Source organism: Tupaia chinensis, unplaced genomic scaffold (assembly GCF_000334495.1).
Source record: "Tupaia chinensis unplaced genomic scaffold, TupChi_1.0 Scaffold143584_1, whole genome shotgun sequence".
NCBI classification, from domain to species: Eukaryota; Metazoa; Chordata; class Mammalia; order Scandentia; family Tupaiidae; genus Tupaia; species Tupaia belangeri.
The window spans coordinates 1,665,203-1,687,150 of NW_006203430.1; the positions used below are offsets into that span (position 1 = coordinate 1,665,203).

General features: G+C 38.9%; 1 protein-coding gene across 1 annotated transcript in view; it reads right to left on the minus strand.

Annotated features, from left to right (window-relative positions):
* Positions 1 to 21,948, minus strand: part of LAMA1 (laminin subunit alpha 1) — a 142,001-nt gene that overhangs the window by 101,669 nt on the left and 18,384 nt on the right. Inside the window, exons 4-10 of the mRNA XM_006164146.3 lie at positions 11,820 to 12,062; positions 10,431 to 10,610; positions 7,904 to 7,993; positions 6,177 to 6,294; positions 4,752 to 4,930; positions 3,989 to 4,094; positions 365 to 525 (exon numbers count right to left, since the gene is read on the minus strand). Of these exons, the coding sequence (XP_006164208.1) occupies positions 365 to 525; positions 3,989 to 4,094; positions 4,752 to 4,930; positions 6,177 to 6,294; positions 7,904 to 7,993; positions 10,431 to 10,610; positions 11,820 to 12,062 (1,077 nt within the window). The remainder of the gene's footprint in view (positions 1 to 364; positions 526 to 3,988; positions 4,095 to 4,751; positions 4,931 to 6,176; positions 6,295 to 7,903; positions 7,994 to 10,430; positions 10,611 to 11,819; positions 12,063 to 21,948) is intronic.

Consider the following 21,948-nt stretch of genomic DNA (forward strand, 5'->3'; position numbering starts at 1 on the left):
TCCTATATCAAAAACCTCTTAAAAAACAAACAAACAAACAAAAGAACAATTGATCATCTGAGGGGGTAGGCAGTGGCTCAGTGGTAATGCAACTAGATTCACATGGGAAAGGGTCTGAGTTCATATCCTGGGATCTCTGTCACACACCAAATAAGCATGAGCGTGCCTGTGATCCAGCCTGGTTGAGACTAACGGTGGACTGCAGTGTGAAGAGTGTTGGGGATATCTATCTCTCTGTCTCTCTCTAGCTCTCCTTCTTGTGGAAGACATAACTAAAAGAACTCGCCATCTGAGCCAATAGGATGCATTCCTTTTTCAGAGACTCTCAAAGAAACTCAGGGGCCTCTCGGACCTCCACACTCACCTTGCAAAGACACGGCTCTGTGCACGGGTCGTTGTTCACACTGCCAGCCAGACTGCAGTCACAGCGGACACAGTTTGGGTAACCCTTATGGCCAAGTTGGCAGCGATCACATCTTTCTCCTGCATACCCTTCCTTACACGGACATTGACCTGGCCACTTCCCTGGAGAAAACATAATGGCAACATGCAGTGATTGACAGAATTTCCCCTTTAATAAGCCAGCCTGCATATTTGGGCTTTTTGGTCATACAGTCTCTGTTTTTCAACTGCTCAACTCAGCCGCCATGATTGCTTGAACACAGTCACAGGCAACACATGGCAGATGGCCGTGTTCCACAGAAACAGGGAGTGAGATTTGGCCTATGGGTCATAGTTTCCACCTTCTGACTTAAAGAAAGAAAACAAAGATGAGATCCACAGGGGCTGGTGGGAATGTAAGATAGCGCAGCAACTTTATAAAATAGTTCGGCATTATTTCAAAGTCATGGTGTAAGTATCGAGTTAGCATGTGACCCAACAATTCTGTTCTCAAGGAAACTGCAAACATAGAGCCTCAGAAGAACTTGCTCATGTTCACAGTAGCATGACTGATAATAACTAGATAGTAGAAAAACTCTCATGTCCAGCAGCTGATAAAACATGGTATCTACACACTATGAAATATTATTCAGCAATAATAAGGAATGAAATACTGATAACATGCTACAACATAGATGACCTCTAAAAAACATAGTACTGAATGAAAACAGTCAGTCGCAGGAACTCCACAGTCTTGAAAACATCATGGAAAATGCATATTAAAAACAAACAAACAAACAAACAAACAAAAACTATGCAGGGGCCAGCAGGTGGTATAGTGGTTAAGGTGTTGTGTACTCCCTCGTAGCTGATCACAGTTCAAGTCCCAGCTCCAGTGGCTTGAAAATCATGCTAGGAGTGTGTGTGCACATGCCCAAAATCTCAGGAAGAGAATGGAGGAGAAGGGATTGTAGTGTGGTCATCCCTCTTAGGGGACTGATTTCTTACTTTCTCTCTCACTGTCTCTTTGTCTCTCACTCTCTGATGATCATAAGAGCACACGTGTCCTACAGTAAAAATGCTTAAAAAAAAAACTATGCATGAATTTCAAAACTTTTTTGAACCAAACTAAATTTGTACTTTAATTCCATTTTCCATGATCTTTTTGAAGTTCCTTGTATTCTATCCACTTATATAAAATGTTCAGATTAGCAATCCTATAGAGAAAAAGATGATTGAATTCCTAGTGTTATAGGGCTGAAGGGGGAAGATATAGAGGCAAATGGGGAGGGACTACTAATAGGTAAAGGATTCCTTTAAGGGTTGATGAAAATGTCTTCCTATTAGAAGACATTGTTGATTGATGGTTGCATCCATGAATACAGAAGAAAACATCAAAATATAATTATAATCTAAGTATAAAAATTATATCGTTTAATTATATGATTATGTAACTCAATTATTAAAAATGTAAGGACTATAATTAACTTGTAGACTTTACATGGTAGTAAACTAGAAAATTGTTGTTTTTTTTTTTCTCTTGTTTCGGGGGAAAGAGATTTTTGCTATCGGGCACCTGCACTCACTAGAGAGACAGAAAGCAAGAAATCACCTCCAGAGGGAATGGTCACCCCACAATCCCTTCTCCTCCCTTCTCCTCTTGGGATTTTGGGCACACCTGCACATGTACCAGGCATGAATTTTAAGCTGCTGGGTCCAGGACTCCAACTGTAGTCAACCACATGGGAGTCCAGTGCCTTAACCACTACATCAACTGCTGGCCTCAGAAAACTGTTTTTATAAGAAGCACAGAGGGAAGAGCTAGTGGGCAGCAAGTACTATCTTTGCCTTAAAAAAAATCCTTTATTTTCACTTGTTTATTTTCCCTTTTATTGCCAGAGAAAGCATGCATGCACCAGAGAGAAAGCGAGAGGAAGCACTGTCCAGTGAGATGTGGTCTGGCCACAGTCCTCTTTCTTCCACTTCTCCATCCCATCAGGATTCAGAGTATGCATGCACACATGCCTTTCATACTCAGCTGTCACAAGCAGCTGAGGCCAGGGTTAAGCTATGGTTGGCCATATGGGATCCAGCTCTCCGTGCACAGCACTTAACCACTGTACATCCAGGTTGACCCAGCACCATCTTTACTTTTAAAGCCACTGAAACTTTTTAGTCATCTGACCTTGACCGAGTTTCTTAACTGCCCTGTACTGCAGTTTCCTTGCCTATAAAAGGGGTTAAAGAATTTCTACCCACTTGGGTTGAAAACCTTAAATGACACATTTTTAAATGAACCCAGGCAGGGTAATTGCTACCATCACCATCATCATTGCCCCGTCATGGGTAGCACATATAAATCATGTCATGTTTTCCCTTCACATTCCCATAGCTGCACATTCATCCCTTTGGGTCAATATCCAGTTGATATCCACTGTCAGTGGCTGAGAATTTGATGGGGTCACAGATGTCTTTGAACAGATGCAAGCTATTCAGGAGACTGGTATTTGCAAGTCCATTTGTGGGTTTTTGAAACAGAAAGAACACTGACATTTACCAAGTTAACTGGAGGATTTGCTTGCTTCGTGAGATGATGTATGCAAAAGCCCTTCGAGTGTCTTCTACGAGGTAAATAGAGCAATTGCTATTTACTATGTTCCACACACTGCTTTAAATTGAACCTTATTTCTGCCTCCATCAAATGCTCAATTACCTGCTCAAATGCCATTTCACTCCAGCATTGTCACCCCATAGCCCATCTCCCTCCAATCACCAGTCTTTATTTTGCTTCATGCCCACGGCACTATCCTCACCTGGCATTGAATTCCCCTGTACTGTTTACTGTCTACCTGTGAGCAGGAATCTTGACCAACCTGTTCAAGAATATATTCCTAGGTGTGGAGAACTTCCTGGCTCGTGCTTGGTAAATATCTAGTGAACAAAAATCTCATCTCACCAAATTGCTACACATTAGTAGTTCCACCATGTATAAATAAATCTTCCACCAAAGCACAGGCCAGGGACCAGCAGGTGGCATAATGTTTACGTCACTAGACTCCCACAGCGCTGAATGCGGTTTGAGTCCCAGACCCAGTGGCTTGAATCGCAAGCCTGGCATGTTTATGTGCATGCCCAAAACCCCAAGAGGAGAAGGGATTGCAATATGGCCATCACTGCAATCATCCCGATGGGGGTGATTTCTCACTTTCTGTCTCTCTGGTAAGTGCACACACCTTATAGCAAAAATCTCTCAAAAAAAAAAAAAAAAAAAAAAAAACCAAAAAAGAAAAGAAAAAGAAAAAAGAAAAAATCTTCCACAAAAGAAAAACAAGGGAGTAGTGTTATACTGTTGTATCACAATACTCAGCAAAGCTGATCCACATGGAAAGGCTCCAGGTTCAAATCAACAGACCTCCCCAAACACACAAGGGCATACACATGCCCATGATCAGAGACGGACTGAAACTGGGGACAGGTCACAGCATGAGACCCTGTTGAGGCATGGTTTCTCTGGGTCTCTGTCTCTCTCTCTCTCTTACTTACTTATGGAAAAATAAATAAACTTTAAAAACTCAATTACAAACAGAAAAGTGAACTGAGCACTTACCATTGTGTAAGTCAGAATGAAGATCATCCTTAATACAGACAGAACTGAGAGACCCCACAGGGTCACAGTTGCAGGGACGGCAAGGCTTATCCTCATAAGGAGAAACCTGAAACACAGAGGTTGTCCTGGATTATCTTAATAGAAATAACAGAAATATGAGTAATGATATCAACAAAAATACTAATGACAAAGTATCAGCTTCTTGTTCAAGGTGTCCCAAAGGGTTTAGGTCTCAGAAATATAAGGTGATCTTGATCCAGGAAACCCCAAACATTTTTTTGTTGGTAACAGCAGGTTGTTTCATTAGCAAACTGTCATCCTTGCCTATTACCACTGCTACCTGGGCTTGCTCTCCCTGCTCTCTCTCAGAGCCACATACCGAGCATTGGGTATGACCAGACCACCACAAATACCTACGTTAACAAGCACATCTTAAGTCAACTGAGAGCTGACAGCACACCTTCTATGGGCAAGAAACAGCTTCTTTAGTTACTGACTGAATCTTCACATCTATAGCTAGCATTATCTGTGATTGACAACAAAGAGCCCCCGAGTTCAAGTTAAACAATGAACAGACATTCTACCTTGAGCAAGAAAATAGGTTAGAGTAGGAAATAGATATTTGAAGAACATAACTGGCATAACAGAAATATAAATAAAATGTTATGACAGAACATGAGTCTCCAACATAGAAGCCGACACATGGCAAAGTCTCTTTTGAACCTCAGGAAGACAAGCTGTTATGGCCAAGAAATATTCTTACTTTGTGTGGTCTGTAGTACCCATCGATACAAGTTTCACAATTGATTCCCATGGTGTTCTGCAAGCAATTTATGCAAACCCCTCCTCCTCTGAACTGTCCAGCAGTATCCAAACTTCTCTTCTGATTCGCAACATTTTCATCATAATAACAGTCCGTGGCTTTATTGTGACAATTACATTCTAGGAAAATATTTTAGCATCTCAATTAGTGTACACATCTCGTCCTATCTAAAGAAAACCCTTATTTCTCTAAGTGTTCCTATGACTCCAAATTGAATGAAAATTCTAGAAACTTAAATAGGATATAGATAATACCAGAGGACGTCAAAAAGTTTGTAGAAACATGGAATTACCGTACAAGTTTATTAGAATGCAAAAATCTGCAAGCATAATTTTTTCATAATACATAAGAAGTTCGTGAATGGACATCTTAAAGATCTTTCATATTACGTAGGACAATGGGTAGTGCTATTAAAATAATGCATATGAACCAACCAGTGGTGTGGTGGTTGAGATAGCTGAATTCTAAATGGCTAACTATGCAGTTCGAGTTCTAGACCCGGTGGCTTGAAAAACATACAGGTGCATGTGCGTGCATGCCCAATATCTTAATAGGAGAAATGGAGAAGGGAACGCGGTATGATCATACCCCATGGGGGCTGCTTTCTCACTTTCCCTCTCTCTCTCTGTCTCACCCTAGCAAGTGCATACACCCTCTAGTAAAAATTTAAAAATGAAGATAAAAATAATATATTCTGATCCTAGTTGTTAAAATGGTGGATCCCACATGCACAATTATAGAGTCCTAGACAGGGCAGCTTGAAAATCACACTGGGTGCATAGACGTATGTGTCCAAAATACTGAAAAGAGGGAGAAATGGAGGAAAAGCGCCAGCAATACAACCGTGCCCCATGGGAGGGCTTTCTTACTTTTCCTCTTTCTCTGTCTCTCTTCAGTGACTGCGCACAGCCTCTGGCAAAAAAAATTAAAAAGCAAAACATAATATAATAATACGTGTGCATACCCATTTGACCCAGTAATCCATCTCTAGGATCATCTTTTGCACAAGCACTTGTACACTTGTGAATGACATGTATAGGGCTAATCACTGCACCAGTGTTTGCATTAGCAGGCTGGGAACAACCAAAATACCTCTCGATAGGTAGCTGTTTAAATAAATTATAGCACATCCATATAATGGAACACTGTGTAAATGTTGATAAAAGTGGCATTTCAAGTTGCTAATATGGAGACACGTTTAATCCTCAATAGCTTAAACTTTATTAAGATAATTTACAGCTTTGGAAACTATTTGAATTTCTGAGAAGGCAATTACATACCAATTATAAAATCTCTAAAGCCACCATAAACCTAACCATATTAAGAGGAAAACAACCACATTCTCCACATTTTTAAAGCATTTACCTTCACAGGTGTTTCCAGATGAAACGGTTCCAGGTCTCCATGGCTGCTGGTGGTACCCAGGACAGCACCTGTCACAATTCTCACCACAGGTATTATGTTCACATTGACACTGTAGTTTCTGAACAATAAGAATGCAAAATATGATTGGAAAATTTACTTGCTTATTTTTCTTAATTTTATTATAAAAAGGATCTACATAGTCAAACATGTGGCAAGACTTCATAATCAAACATACATGACATAGCGAACAAAATGAAATGGCATCTATATTTTAGAGAAAAATATATACATACAACCTGGTTACAAAAAGAAGTGATGGGGACCAGCAGTTAGCGTAATGGCTATGTCGCTGGACTCTCATGTAGTTGACCGCGGTTCACGTCCCAAACCCGGTGGCTTAAAACTCACACCGGGAGCGTGTGCGTGCATGCCCAATATCCCGAGAGGAGAACGGAGGAGAAGGGATTGTGGCGTGGCCATCCCCCTGGGGGGTGATTTCTCGCTTTCTGTCTTTCTGTCTCTTTCTGTCTGTCTGGCGAGCGTACACGCCCTATAGCAAAAAACCTCTCCAAAGAAAAAAAAAAGAAGTGAGGGAAAAGAAAGCAAAATTAAAATATGAGTTAACAACAAAAACATTTCTAAAAAAAATACATTGATGTTAAGGAGTTGGAAGCTCCTATGATAATTTTCTTGATGTTCATCTATATATATTTTCAGCATGAAAAATAGAACAATCCATGAGCTGGGCTGGTGGTGCAGCATGAACATACTGCCCAAGTGATGTTGGATCCACGTGGAAGACCATGGGTTTGGTTCTCTTGTTGACCCATAAACGTTGGGCAAGTGGGCCCATAATTGCTGGAGTGTGGGGCCAGAGCATATGACACTGTTGAAGGTTCTCTCTCTTACTTCTTTCTCTGACTTTCACTCTCACGATAGAAATAAAAATAAATTAAATTTGAAAAAATCCTACTCAAGGGGTAAATAAGAAGTGAGTGTTATTTGTTTTGTTTTTGTTTTTACTATAAGACATGTGTGCTGGAGAGAGACGGAGAGAGAGAAAGAGAAAGCACTCCTCCTCGGGATGGCCATACCACAATCCCTCCTCCTCCATTCTCCTTTCAAGGTTTTGGGCAAGCACACATGCACCCGGGGTGTTTCTCAAGCCACTAGGTTGGGACTCTAAGCACAGTCAGTTATATGGGATCCAGCCACCTTTACCACTACGCTACCTAGCCGGCCCAAGAAATGTTCCAAAAGTAGATGTCATGTTATTTACCTAGTAATATGCTAAAACAGATACCCTTTCTTTTATTTTGATTTAGTAACGCGAGAATGGAAGGAGAGAAAATGGGATACAGTGAACCCCCTTTTAAAAAAGTTAACATTATAGTTTCATAAGTTTTTTTCTTGACTATCTTTTGAGAAAGAAGAGTTTCAAAATCCATACAGTCACAGTATTGGACACTGCAAATTGTTTAGAATGATACATTTTATGTTATGGATCTTTTTTCCAAATTCAAAATCATAGTAAGGACTTAATTAGAAATATATCCTCCAAACAAAGTAAAATAAAGATATTTAAAAAGTAAAACCAATTAAACATATATTTTTGCAGCATAATTTTATATCTAAACATTTGCCTTTTATTAAAACAAGTAATGTGTACATTCTAGCTACAGTTTCCATTCTGAAGTTTCAGTAAAATGCAAAATCCTAGAACCAACCTTTGTAGTTTCATCCAATGGGCAGCTACTAGCATGTCCATAGCAAATACACATCCCACCAACAGAAATGTCTTTTATTGAGTAGTAATACTACAGAAAGAAAGAAAGTTACAAACAATGTTAACACCTTTTTTATTTTAGTGACTAGAAATTCCTGGCAGCCCACATATGGTGTTTAAGTTGGTTAAGTGGGTTAAGGTCTCTGGTGGTTTAAGAGTTGTTATTGATAATCAAAAAAATAATTATATATATATATGCACACACACACACATATATATGTAAATTATGTTTCATGCACAAAGTATCTTTGCAATCAATTATTGGTCATCTTTGGAAAAGTCATGACATGTTTTTCTATGCAAAAATGGCATCATGACTTTTTCAACAACCCAATGAAATAATTCTCAAATTAGCTCTTTGACAAAACCAAAAAAGTCTCAAAGAACTTCCCAACTTATGCCCAGTTACAGTGGAAAGTCTGGCTTTTGTTCCCAGCTCAGTGTTTGCAGGCTAGGTGTGGGGGCATGCTCCTGTGGTCCTAGCTAACTGAGGCAGAGGACTGGCAGCACACTGAGCTTCTGTCAAAAATAGCCCCCTTACTTTCTTTCTCCCCCTTCTTCCCCCCAAAAAGGGCAGATTAAATACAGCACCATATAAAGAGGATACTATATCATAACCAAGTAGAACTTCTTCAAGAGTGCAAAGTTAATCTAACACATACAAATAAAAGAAGGTAAATCACCTCATTAACAGAATAAAGTACTTTCCTCTTAGGATCTCCTCTTACTACTTCTTTATATTTTTGCACACTAGTGTTACAAAACACCTTTTTAGATTTTATTTTTCATGCAATTTGTTTTTGCTTGATTTTATCCATAGTAACACTGCTGAATTCACTTATTTCCAGCAGTTGTTTAATAGGCTTTTCTATGTGCACAGTACCTGTTACCTACAAAGAACAATGGTTTAATCTAACTGTGCACGATGTATCCCTTTGATTTCTTTTTCCTGCATTACTGAACAAGAGCTTTACAAATAAACAGTAAAACATCGCCAAGAGGAATAGCAACCTAAATAAGTGGACAGAGATAGTATGTTTGTGGATTGATGATTCAATATTGTTAAAATATCTTTCAAAATACTTTCCAAATTGATCTAAAGAATTAATGGAATCCCACTGAAAACCTTAGCAGGTTTTGACTATTTTTGGGTAAAGATGAATAAACTTATTCTAAAATTTATAAGGAAATATAGTAAATCTAGAAGAGCAGAGACAGTCTTGAAAAAGAGCTAAGCTAGAGCATAATGTTACCTCAGGACTTACAATCAAGGTATGGTAAGTAAGTTCTTGGCATATAGATAGACAAATAGATCAATAGAATACTAAAGAGTACAGAAATAGAGCCACAATAATATGGCCAAATAGTTTTGAATTTAATGGAAGATAGGAAAGTATTTTTAACAACTATATATGCCTATGGGGGAAAAGAAAGTTTAATTCCTACCTCACACCAAACAATTAATTTGAGATGAATTAAGATACAAAGGCTAAAACTACTAAGCCACTAGCAGAAAACACAGGATAATGGGATACGCAAATATTTGTTCTGAAAGGACACAGAAAACATAATCATCAAAGAAAAAATGATAAATTGGATTTAATCTAAAAGAAAATCTCTTCAAAAGTCATAGTTAAGAACATGAATAAGAAAATTCAAGACAGAGAAAAGATTTTTCCCATTTGGTGAAGAACTTGTACAAAAAATATAAGGATCTTTTAGAACTAACAAATGAAAAGATAGACCAATTTAAAAATCGACAAATAATGGGATAAGATATTAACAACCACATGTTCGACATAAGTCACTCAAGAAATACAAGTAATACCACAAGGAGATGCCAAAACACATACATTAGAACAATGGCTAACAACCCTAAGTATTTGAAAAAATATGATACAAGCAGATCTCTCACATGCTACTGGTTTGATGGTAAAACAGTGAAATTACTTTTGATAAAAGAGAAGCAGTGTCTTAAAAAATTTTACATATCCTATTACCTAATAATTATCCTCCTGAGTTATCAAGGCATATGACAATATTCTGACAAAAACCCTGTATACTTAATTAAACATATAAAATCAATACATGTTCCTGGATGTAAATTATTTCTTAAAGTATAAAATTTGATATTAAAAGCAACCAAAAAAAATCACTTGATAAAAATCGGATGTGGAATCAGACCAGAATGTAGGCCCTTATACTCACAACATTATGGCACTCTGGGGATGGGCAGAGATAGAAGGCCTGAGGACATGATGACAATGATGTTACCTAGCTTAAAGGTGGCTCTGTAACAAATCATACCTAGTGGTCTTTAATAAAATAAGGATATAACAGTTGGGAAGAAATAAAGGTCAACCTAAGAGGAAAACAACAATCAGAAAAAAAGAAAAGAAAAGAAAAGACTACTGCCTTTATTTAAAATTAAAATTTTACACTGATCAAGAGCACTGTCATATACTCACTCGTCTTGTAACAATAGGATCAAGGTCCTTAGGGTCTCTTCGACTAAGAGTCATGAGATCTGCATTGAGTGTCCTAATGCGCTGTAAGCGAAGGCGGATGTATCTTGCAGAGGTAAATTCCAACAACTTGGGGGAAAGATCATCTGCACTTGGTCTGCCATTGATTAGTGATGTATGAATCTGAAGATGAAGACATCAAAATAACAAATATCAGTTTTCAGCATGCAAAAATATGAAGGAATTTTAAAAAGACCCTGAAAATATGGCATTAAAGTATGAATATATTTGGGTACACAATTTAAATTTAAACAATTTTTTAAATCCATGCATAGCTTTTTTCTTAATATGCTTTTTGAAGACTCTTCATGTAGTTCTGGTTGTTTACCTTCTGGACAAAATTTGACAAAAATACTATTTTAAAAAATACTAGGATCTTGTAAAAATCCAATATTGGTTAATTACCAATTAATTAGCATAATCTCACTATATTTTCAATACATTGATGCTATCTATTCCAGTGTCTTAGAACCACTGGAAACTTTTAACAGGATGACATTTGCCATTGTGGTAAAGATATTTATCATCTGTCATTAGCCTACCACTGTTCTGAAGCAAATTCTACATGTCATGAATAGAGAGCAAGGAAAATGTGCCAAACATCTTAATTATACCCACTCTTTATTAATTTCTACCCTTGAAACAATGTAGGGCTTGCTTCAGTGTTCCTGCTGTGAAGAGCGCTTTGTAGTTTTATCTCATCAAGCCAGTGCTACTAAAAAATGGATTGTTTTTCATTACACTCTGACTTTAGTGAAGTCAGAGCTGAGCTGTAAGACTTTGTGAACATCTTGTGGTCCTCAATGCCCTCCAAAGACAAGGAGAACTTCAAGGAGAAAATTGGGAGGCACATGAAAGGACTTCAAAAAACACATAAAAAGATGGCATTAAAGTATGGGTTTACATCAGTGTAAACAAGTTTTTGAAGTCCATACATAGTGTTTTCATAATACACATTTCCCATGAACTGTTTTAAGACCTCTAGTATCTTCTAGAGGCATTTTATCTCTGTCTTGAATATTTTAGCAAATGTCGTTGCCCTCTTATGGGAAAGTTGCACCGAAGGAGGATCTGGTAGAGTTATTAAATCATCATTTTGAGGCCCCTCAAGATTGAGGGTTCTCTTTAAAGGGAATAAATCAATATGATACGATATATCCATACTGAAATGAATCATAATGGACATATTCAAGACTGTTCTGAATAGTTATATTAAGGGTCTTTATATTGAAAGAACTGAATTTTGAGTATTTAATGTTGGCTCTTAATTTGACTATCTTAACACTGAGGAGGGCTCTGGTGAAGAAACTTATCATTGCATTGGTACAGTACCTCTCCATGCTCAAGTGGAACCAGTCTAGAATAGTATGAGGTGCAGATCACTTCATCATCCGCCCTGTAGGTGGGCGGCCCACGTCTTGGAGTTATATTATACCGCGTCAAACACTCTGTGTCACTAACTGCATAATACTGCCAGGGGCTGAATGTGGTACCATCCAGAGAACGCTCCAAAATCCAGTTTCCAGGTCGGGGTGCATTGGCAGCTTTAATGATGACATATGCAACTTGGAAGACCTGAAACGAAGACACCAAAAAATTTCAATCCCAGAATCAGTATAAATCACACACAGAAAGAGAAATATGGCATGATCTCTCTTATACATGGAATCTAAAATAGCCCAATTAATTTAAGCAGAGGGCAGAATGACTGCTACCAGGGGCTGGAGAGATGCTGGTTACGAGATAGAAAGGTTAAGTTACACAAAGTGTTAGTTATGCAGTAAGTTTTGAAGATCTAATGTGACTATAGGTAACATAGGTAACAATACAGTACTGTATACCAGAAATATACCAGAGGGTAACTTTGTGTTTAGAAATTTTTTTTTTTAACCAGAGTCATTTCTTTTATTTTTTTTTGAGAGGTTTTTGCTATAGGGCGTGTGCACTTGCCAGACAGAGAGAGAGAGACAGAGACAGAAAGCGAGAAATCACCCCCCCAGGGGGGATGGCCATGCCGCAATCCCTTCTCCTCCATTCTCCTCTCGGGATCTTGGGCACACACGCACACGTGCCCAGCGTGAGTTTTAAGCCACCGGGTCCAGGACACGAACCGCGGTCGACTATGTGGGAGTCCAGCGACATAGCCATTACACTAACTGCTGATTTCTTTAGAATTATTTTTAAAGTGTATTTTCTCCATGAGAACAAAAGAGATTAAGACAGGCAGACAGAAAGAGGCAGCAAGTCACACACCCCCAATAGCTCCTCGCACTGCAATCCATCCTCACTTTCAACCACTCTGATCACAGACGTGTGCCCCTCAGGTCTAAGGGGGCTCTGGGATGTGAGCTTGGGACCTTCCTAAGTGGGCCCAGTTGGAGTATCATTGTGTCACCATATTAGGTGTTCTCACTGTATGTGTGTGCCCAAAAATATATACACACACACACACACACACACACAGAAAACTATGTGAAATGATGACTACGTCCATCTAGTGATTGTGGTGATTATATCATAGCAGATATGTATAGTAAGTCATCAAGATGTACACCTTTAAATACACACATTCGAAAAAAAAATTAAACAGAATCAGCAGCAATTGCTCAAAACCCAAAGTGCTTCTAGAGAGAACTGATACATCATCAATGTCTCTTTGTGCTTTTGAGTATAACTATTTATACACATTAATCTGAAGTACGCCTTATGAATATTTTACTGGGGCATTTGTTTTCAAAATAAACTCAAACTACTCACAAATTTGCATCATGTACAGTGGTGATAATATTGTTCTTTGATTTCCAATGTCTTTTTCTGTTTGGATTCTGGATGATAATAGCAAATTATATTACATTAGTAGTAATGTTAACTGTATTTCTCACAGTGATACATCTGAATATATGAAAAAGTCAGTCAACGACATGTTTATTAAAATGGCTAAAATCCAAGACATTGATAAAATCAAGTGCTGGTGAGAATGTAGAAAACAGGAGCTCTCATTTTTTGTGGATGTAAATACAAAATGGCACAGATCTTTGGATGACAGCTTAGCAGTTTTTTAGAAAAATGAACTTTTACCATATGATCCAACAATTGTGCCCCTTGGCAGTTCATTTGTGCAAACAAACCGAGAACTGACGTCCACACCTGCACATAGATGTGTATAGCAGCTTTATCTGTAATTGCCAAAACTCAGGAGCAACCAAGAAGCCCTTCGATACCATGATGAAGTGACACACCAACTATGGTGAATCTAGGCAATGGAATATTATTCAGTGATAAAAAAGAAACGAGTTCTCAAGGGACAAAAAGACATAGAAGGGTCTTACATGCATATTTCTAAGTGAAATAATCCAATCTGAAAAGGCTATATGATTCCAGCTATATAACATTCTGAAACGGAAAAACTGTGGAGACAGTAAAAAATAATGTGGTGGTGAGGGACTCAGGGGTAGGAGGAAAGAATGAGTCAGGAAGAACAGGGGATTTTTAGGGCAGTGAAAATATTCTAAGTATCTTTATGATACTGTAATGTAGCTACGCATTTGCTAAAACCCATATAATGTACACCCCCACGACTGAACCCTAATGTAAACTATGGGCTTAGCTGATAATCATGTATTAATATTGGATCATCATTGGTCGAAGAGACTGCACTAATACAAGATATTAGTTACAGAAGTTGGAGAGGAGAAAGAAAGTGAGTAGACATGTGGGAATTCTCTACTTTCCACTCTTTTTTAAAATTATTGGTTTTTTTTCAAGAGAGATTTTTGCTTTAGGGCATGTGCACTTGCCAAAGAGAGATAGAGAGAGAAGAGAAATCACTCCACAGGGGAGATGGCCATACCACAATCCCTTCTCCTCCACTCTCCTCCTGGGATTTTGGGTACTCAGGCCCATATGCTGAACATGAATTTTAAGCCACCATATCCAGGACTCAAACTGCAGTTGACTACATGGGAGACCAGCAACATAACCATTATGTCATCAGCTGGTCCCTCTGCTTAGTTTTCTATATAACTGAAACTGCTCAAAAAAAAAATTCCTATTGCTTAAAAAGATAAATAAAAGTCAGAATAGAGAGAAGGCAAACTATAAAGGGGGCTTTAGATAATTATTAGCAATACAAGGAACCTAGTCAGACAAATCTTAGCTTTGGAAGAGATCCTTATAGATATCTAATCCAAAATGCAGTACCAAGAATGAATCATTCCTCTGATAAAGAGGAAAAGGATGCTAGAAAGAAGTAAATACAATTTGTCTTCACTTAAGCCCCAGTATGAACTTAACTGTGTCCCTCCAAACTACATACGTTGAAGTCCTAACCTCCAGTATCTCAGAGTGTGACTGTATCTTAAGGAGGGTCTTTAAAGAGATTACGTTAAATGAGGTCGTTGAAATGGGTGCTAATTCGATATGACTGGTGTACTTATAGAACTAGAAGATTAGGACACAGACATGCACAGGGGCCCTGTGAAGACCCAGTCTTGTTTAAGCTATGGGTCTATGGTAAATGTCTTGGCAGCTCTAGGAACTAATACAAGCTCTAATTCACCAATCATATGCTGACAAACGGGTCTTATACCTAGCATAGGAAAAGTGAGAGGTCTTCCATTCATATGTAGACGTTTAAAGCTTGGTTCAAATGAAATCTACAATATTCCTTTTGCCCTTTTTTTCACGTGATTAACTAAACTGCCTTTTCTTTCAACATAAGGTTGGCTGAACACAAATTGATGATGCAGGGGTTTTCACGAGACTCAGAAAGTCATTGCAGTCTTGCCAAACCTGCAGCTGATACAGCCATTTTAAAATCCACTTTAATCACGGTTTTCCACCAAGCAGCCTTTGTTAATGATCACTGGAATGCACATAAACAGTGTCACATAAATAAAGTAGGCACACATCAAAACCACTTTCTACAGAGGAATCCAGACAGGAATTTTCATGTGGGCTTCAATCTTAACTTAAATATATTAAATCCATCACAGCCACAGATGTCTGAAAAACACAGATAGCCTGAATGTTCAGTGTCAGAGGTCACCTTCCCACGTGCAGGAAGGAGCAAGGCCTCCTCTCCACAGAAAGCACAGCTGCTCTCTGCATGACTGTGCTCTCATGCAAGCTTCAGAGCCCCTGATACCACACATGCCTCCCTTCTGGAAGTTCTCCATAGAAGGACTTACCTGCCTCCATGGCTGTTTTCTCCCTTACATGAGGTAAGTTCATCTTTGTACAGACGAAAGAGATTTAGGTTTACAGGTTAAGCCTATTTGATAAATAACATTGCCTAATTATTGCTATGAATAAGGTGGATTTGTGCTTTGTAAGCTCTCTTTCTTAAGAAATTAGTACAAAATAAAATTTAAAATGATAATTTGGACTAACATTATTTACTCAAGAATAAAAAAGAAATCAAAATTTTTAAGAGAGATGTTTGCTATAGGGCACATGTGCTCACCAGAGAGACAGAGCAGAGAGACAGAGAGAAAGAAAGTGAGAAATCACCCTCTGGGGGATGGCCACACCTCATCACTTCTCCTCCATTCTCTCCCAACCTGAAATCCACCCAGGATTTTGGGCACACATAGAGATGTGCCTGGTGTGTCTTGAGTCTCCAGGTCCAAGATGCAAACCATGGTCGGCCATGTTGGAGTCCAGCAACATAATCACAATGCCATCTGCTGGTCCCATAAAGAAGCAATTTTTTTTTTTTTGAGAGGTTTCTGCTACAGGGCGTGTGTACTCACCAGAGAGACAGAGAGACAGAGAGATAGAAAGCGAGAAATCACCGCCCCGGGGGGATGGCCACACCACAATCCTTTCTCCTCTATTCTCCTCTTGGGATCTTGGGCATGCACGCACACACACCCAGGACTCAAACCACAGTCGATTACATGAGAGTTCAGTGACATAGCCATTATGCTAACTGCTGGTCCTGAGAAGCAATTTTTAGCAGAAGGCTAATTAATTATTAATGCAGATATGAATCACTTCCAGTTTTATAACATCAATCACTAACACAACTAGTCAATACACATTTGAAGAAATATCAAAAACATGCAGAACTATATACATAAAGAAACTTGAAAGGCTACTGGAAAAGAAAGTACATAGGTGACATACATTTTATATAAATTTCTGAAGGCAATTACCTCAAAATATCATTTCTGTTGCATTTTTGTTGTTATTCATTCATTTAAGACACTCACACCGTTAACAGACAAAAAGAAACAACTTCATAAATTAGATGAGTTTTTGAATATAACTAGATTTGTTTTTCTTTAAATTTGGTGCTGACACTAGAAATGCAAAAGAAACATGTCAAAGTCCAATAGCTTTCTCTTTTTTTTCCCTCCCTTCTTTCTTTTCTTTTTGCTGCAGAGACTGGCTACTGGTAGTGATCAATTTCAGTCAAGTAGGGATTTTTTTTCCCTGAAAATTCTTAAGTTTGCTAGATTTCAAATCTCAGAAAATCAGGGAATACTCACTTTGAGTCTATGCTAAGGTATTTAAGGCAGACATTGAGAAAAAGTTCAAGACAATCTCCAAGAGAGGGAATAGAGGTATGAGCTCAATTAAAAAGCAAATAGTGACCTGTAATCAGTAATGTGAAGATGGAAAAGGAATATCTAAAACACCTGTCGCAAGGAGTTCTGTTTTCTATCAGCTAGAAAGGCTATTTCAAAGAGAGGCCATCAGGATGCTATCCCATAGTCCACACGTCACTGTTTCCGTTTGAGGATGACTAACGGTATTGTTTGAAAGGAGGAGCATTGAACCACTTTATCTAAGAAGTCAAAACTGAAAAATGAAAGGTGGTTTCCATTCCTAACCTCAATGTACTTCTCTGTAGCATTGATCTCACTGCTCAGTTTCATCAAGTGTTCTGGAATGATTTTGTTAAATTTGTGGACAAATAGTCGGGCTGATTTCAAACGCACAATGAAGCATGTCATCAGATGCCTTCTGTGGGAACCCTTGCTTTGCTCCCCCTCTTTGTCAACTGTGTGACAGCCTTGCGCCCTGAGAAGGAGACAAATCCACTTTTGAGAAGTAGTTACAGGCCATTCTTAGATCTGAGAAATACAAAAAGCATCTTTTCTATCCCTTAATTCTTAACCATGATCTCGTCCAGTTCTAACCAGTCTTTACCTATGAATATCCTAGAACTTGAGATTACATGAGACTCTTCCCAAAATGCAGCCCCCCCTACCCATTTGTTTATGTTGGAACAAACGTAGCAAGCAATAGCATCCCTTTCTTCCAGTCCTGATTGAGGAAGTAGGCTCAGAAATCTGTCCTGGAGATTGAACAAAGAAATCAGCAATATGAGGGGACATCACAATATTTACAAATTGAATATTGGAAAAAATGGAATTCAAATATGAGCTTATTTTGGTGCAAAAAATTTTGAAATCCATGCATAGATTTTCATAGTACACATTTTCCATGAACCTTCTGAAGACCCCTCATGTTCCAAAAAACAGCATAATTGGATTGTGTGGCTTAGATGGGTATTGTGGAGTCTGCCCATCACACCTCCTCCTGGGTCACAGTGGGAGTGGACACATGCAGACCTTCCTGTGGTCAGGACATGTGTGACCTTAGAACAACCTGCCTGATAAGAGAGCACAGCCAGGCCCCGAAGGAGCAGGCTCAGATCCCCTCCCAGCTAGGAAAATGACTGTTCTCCTCTGTCGGGGGTGGAGGAGGGCTGGAGAGAGAGGCACCACCTGTGGACACATGAAACTGAGAACTACCCACCCCACAGTTTCTCATTCAAACATCCTTCACTAAACACTGACCAAGCATCTGCTTTGTAGCACGTGATACAAAGACAGCCATGAAGTGGCAACATGGCCTGAGGTCTGTGTGGACTCAATGCCCTAGTAAGAAAGACAGGGACTGACTGAGTTCCCAGGGAGAGACAGAGGTTGTGAGAATATCTGTGTTGGGAGAGAAATCAGTCTAGTCTGGAAAGGTGAGGTGTTCAAGGGGGGTTTCTCTAAACACATCTTTGAAAAGTGAGGAAGATTAAGGTAGCTGTCCAGGTAACTGCAGCAAAGGTGCCGAGGGACAGGAAGGGACATTCTGACAAGTCAGACCATGAACCATGCAGTCTGCAGGAGATCTGGGTGAGATTCAAATGTCAAGAGCTGGAGGGACACTGGACATGGGCCTGGGCCATCACCTAGGTCTGTGCACCACGTTGAAACTCTTAGCCCCCAAAACCAGGAGCTACAGGGTCACTGGGATGAAAAGATCATGAAATTGGATGTTGATGCTTAGAAATGATGAGAGACTGAGGCAAGGAATTTGTAAAGACCAAGAGACCAAAATAGAGATAAAAGACTTAGAGAGTTGTCTAAGAGGTCAAAAGGTGTGTGAGAAAAAATATATATAAAGAGGCCAAACAAGGCTTTTCATCTGTGTCCAGATCCCTCTCTTCTCCACTGTAGGAAGATTAGAGAGATCTCTCCCATATGGCTCCCAAGCCCACATGGCCCCTTTCCTAGTCCCAGAGAATTTCTGGCTGAAAACATTTGAAAACTCAATTGCTTGCCTTCCTTCCTTCCTACCTTTCTCTCTATACCAGAGGGTGCATGCTTGTGCATTAGAGAGAAAGGAAGAGAAAGAAGAGGGAAAAAACATCCTCCAACAAGGCCCGGTTTCACTGCGATCCTTCTTCCTTTAATTCTCAAACCCATCAGGATCTTGAGCACGTGTGTGCCTGGTGTGTTTTTCAAGCTACAGGGCCAGTTCTCAAACCCTGGTTAGCCGTGTGGAATCTTGCTTCCTCTGCGAAGAGCTTAAGTGTTGCACTATTGGGCCAGTCTCTCAATTGCTTTCACTTCATCTCCTAGTTCTCACACTGATCAGTCTCTACCCTAGTTGATATCGCGATGGTGACAAACTCGTAGCTTCACATCCCTTCTTATTCTTATCATGAGAAAACACTCTCATACCACTCAATGAAAGTTAAAGGGGTCCTTAATCATTAAACCTTGCAAATCCAATTGGTGACTCTGCCTAGAAAATCTGTACTTAACGAACTCTATTAAACATTAATCTATTAGTTAATTTACAACACCCAGAAACAATAACTACATGTTTTCTTTCCCTCAGTCACTAAATCTAGCTGAATCGTTTACTCTTTTAGCACCAAAGAGATTAGAAAGCATCTTTTTGTGTGTGCATACAAGATTTCACTTTCTCTGCTGATCCTGGGTCTACATTCTCCAAAGAGTCTCCTTTGTCTTTAGATACATGTAATGGCATTGATCATGTCTCACTTGCCAGAGCATTGAACTAACAAAATATCACATTAAATACTTATTTTTTAAAAAAGAATATCCAAATATGTAGAATACAAAATATGTAGAAAGGATTTTGTTCATTAAAAAAAGATATGGTGGGAATGTAAAATGGTGTAGCTGCTGTGAAAAACAGCATGGCATTTCCTCAAAAAAATTAAACATAGAATTTCTTTATGATCCAGCAAGTCCATGGAATATATACCTTCCAAGAAAGTGAAAACAGGGATTCAAACAGTTATTTGTGCGTCAGTGTTCACAGCAGCATTATTTACAGTAGTCAAAAGGTAGAAACAGGGACCAGCAGGTGGCGTGGTGGTTAAGGCACTGGACATTCCTACATGGCCAACCAGGGTCCGAATCCTGGATCTGGTGGCTTGCTTTCTCACTTCCTCTCTCTCTCACTCTTACCCTCTGTCTCTCTCTGATCAAATTAAAAATCAATGAATGAATAAATAAAAAATAAAATAGTTATTTTAAAAAAGAATGATTTAAAAAAAGGTAGAAACAACACAAATATATATCAATGGATGACTAAAAAAATGTGGGGTATACATACAATGGAATATTATTCAGCCTTAAGAAGGAATAAAGTTTTGCTATGTGCAACATGGAAAAACTTTGAGGACATTATATACTAAGGAAAATAAGCCAAACACAAAAAGTCACTATAATATAATTACATTTACATATGCTCCCTATGATAGTCAAATTCATAGATAAAAGCACAGAAGATGGGAGTGTCAGTAGAGAGCAACCTGTTTTCAGGATAACTAACCCCTTCTCATGATAGCTAAAAGTCACTGGGGCTCCGGAGACATCATTAGTCTATTCCAGGATCCAGTGCCGCCATGACGCAATCACTGCTCACTAGGCCTCACCACCTCCCAACACCAGATTCACAAACATGGAACCTTGGGAGACAAACCGTTATGCAAACCATAATGGTGGTTACCAGGGGCTGGGAAGAGAGGGCTATAGAACTGGCATTTAATAGATACAGAATTTCAGTCTGACAAAATGAAAAAGTTCTGGAGATGAAAAGTGGTGATAGCTGCATAACAATGTGAATGTATTATAGTTAACGTCTACTTAAAAATGGTTAAAATGGTAAATGTTATATTATACATATTTTATAAAAACAACTAAAATAAAAAACAAGATAAGAAAACAGGGTAAGAAAAGTCAATGATACAGAAGATTGAGATGTCTAAGCTGAAAACGATTAGGAATGTAATATCCCCAGGCAGGGACACCATCAGAGAAGTCAATTATGCCCTTGGAGGTCAAGCAAACAGCTCAGAGGGGATGTTTGAAATCTTATCTTTCCCATGACTCTATTTCTGTCATGTTCTTACTAAGCTTTGGCAAAGCATGATGATACTTCACAAAATACAAAATTGAAGTATAAAACTGTTAGGTTTTCACAGTGACAAGAAGCTGTAGCAATGATTTGAATGAAGACCTCAGTTGATACAGGATGTTTCCCTTCTTGGTGCCATTTCCTGAACAACGACCTGGTCTCAGGGCAGCCCATTTCTTGGACTGGCCCAGTGGTGAGTCTGGCAAGAAGTTGTCCGCAATGCTGGCTCTCTCAGTGGAAGCCTACTAAGTGGTTACTTAACTGACTTTTTCAGTGCAAATATCACATGAAGAACAGAAATAAATATAAATATCTCTGACTATATGCTACAAAAGGGAGAGGAAAACAGAAAAGTTTTATATGACTGACAATTTTCATGATCATCTCCTAAATACCTTACAAGAAAAGGTCTTAGGAACTGTTGAAACTCCACTAAAGTCATTTGGTCAGTCATTTTAAAATGTACTTTTTTTTTTTTTTTTTTTTTAAAGAGAGGCTTTTGCTATAGGGCACGTGCTCTCCCTGGAAAGACAGAGATAAAGAAAGCAAATCACTCCCCAGGAGTGATGGCCAGGCCACAGTCCCTTCTCCTCTCATTTCCTCTTGAGATCTTGTGCACGCACGCACACACACCCAATGTGAACTTAAACTGCAAGTCCAGGATTTCAACCACGATCGACTACCTGGGAGTCCAACAACATAACCATTACACCATCTACTGGTCCCTTAAAATGTACTTTTTAACGGGATGGTTAAGAATGGCCCAAATTTTGGAGTT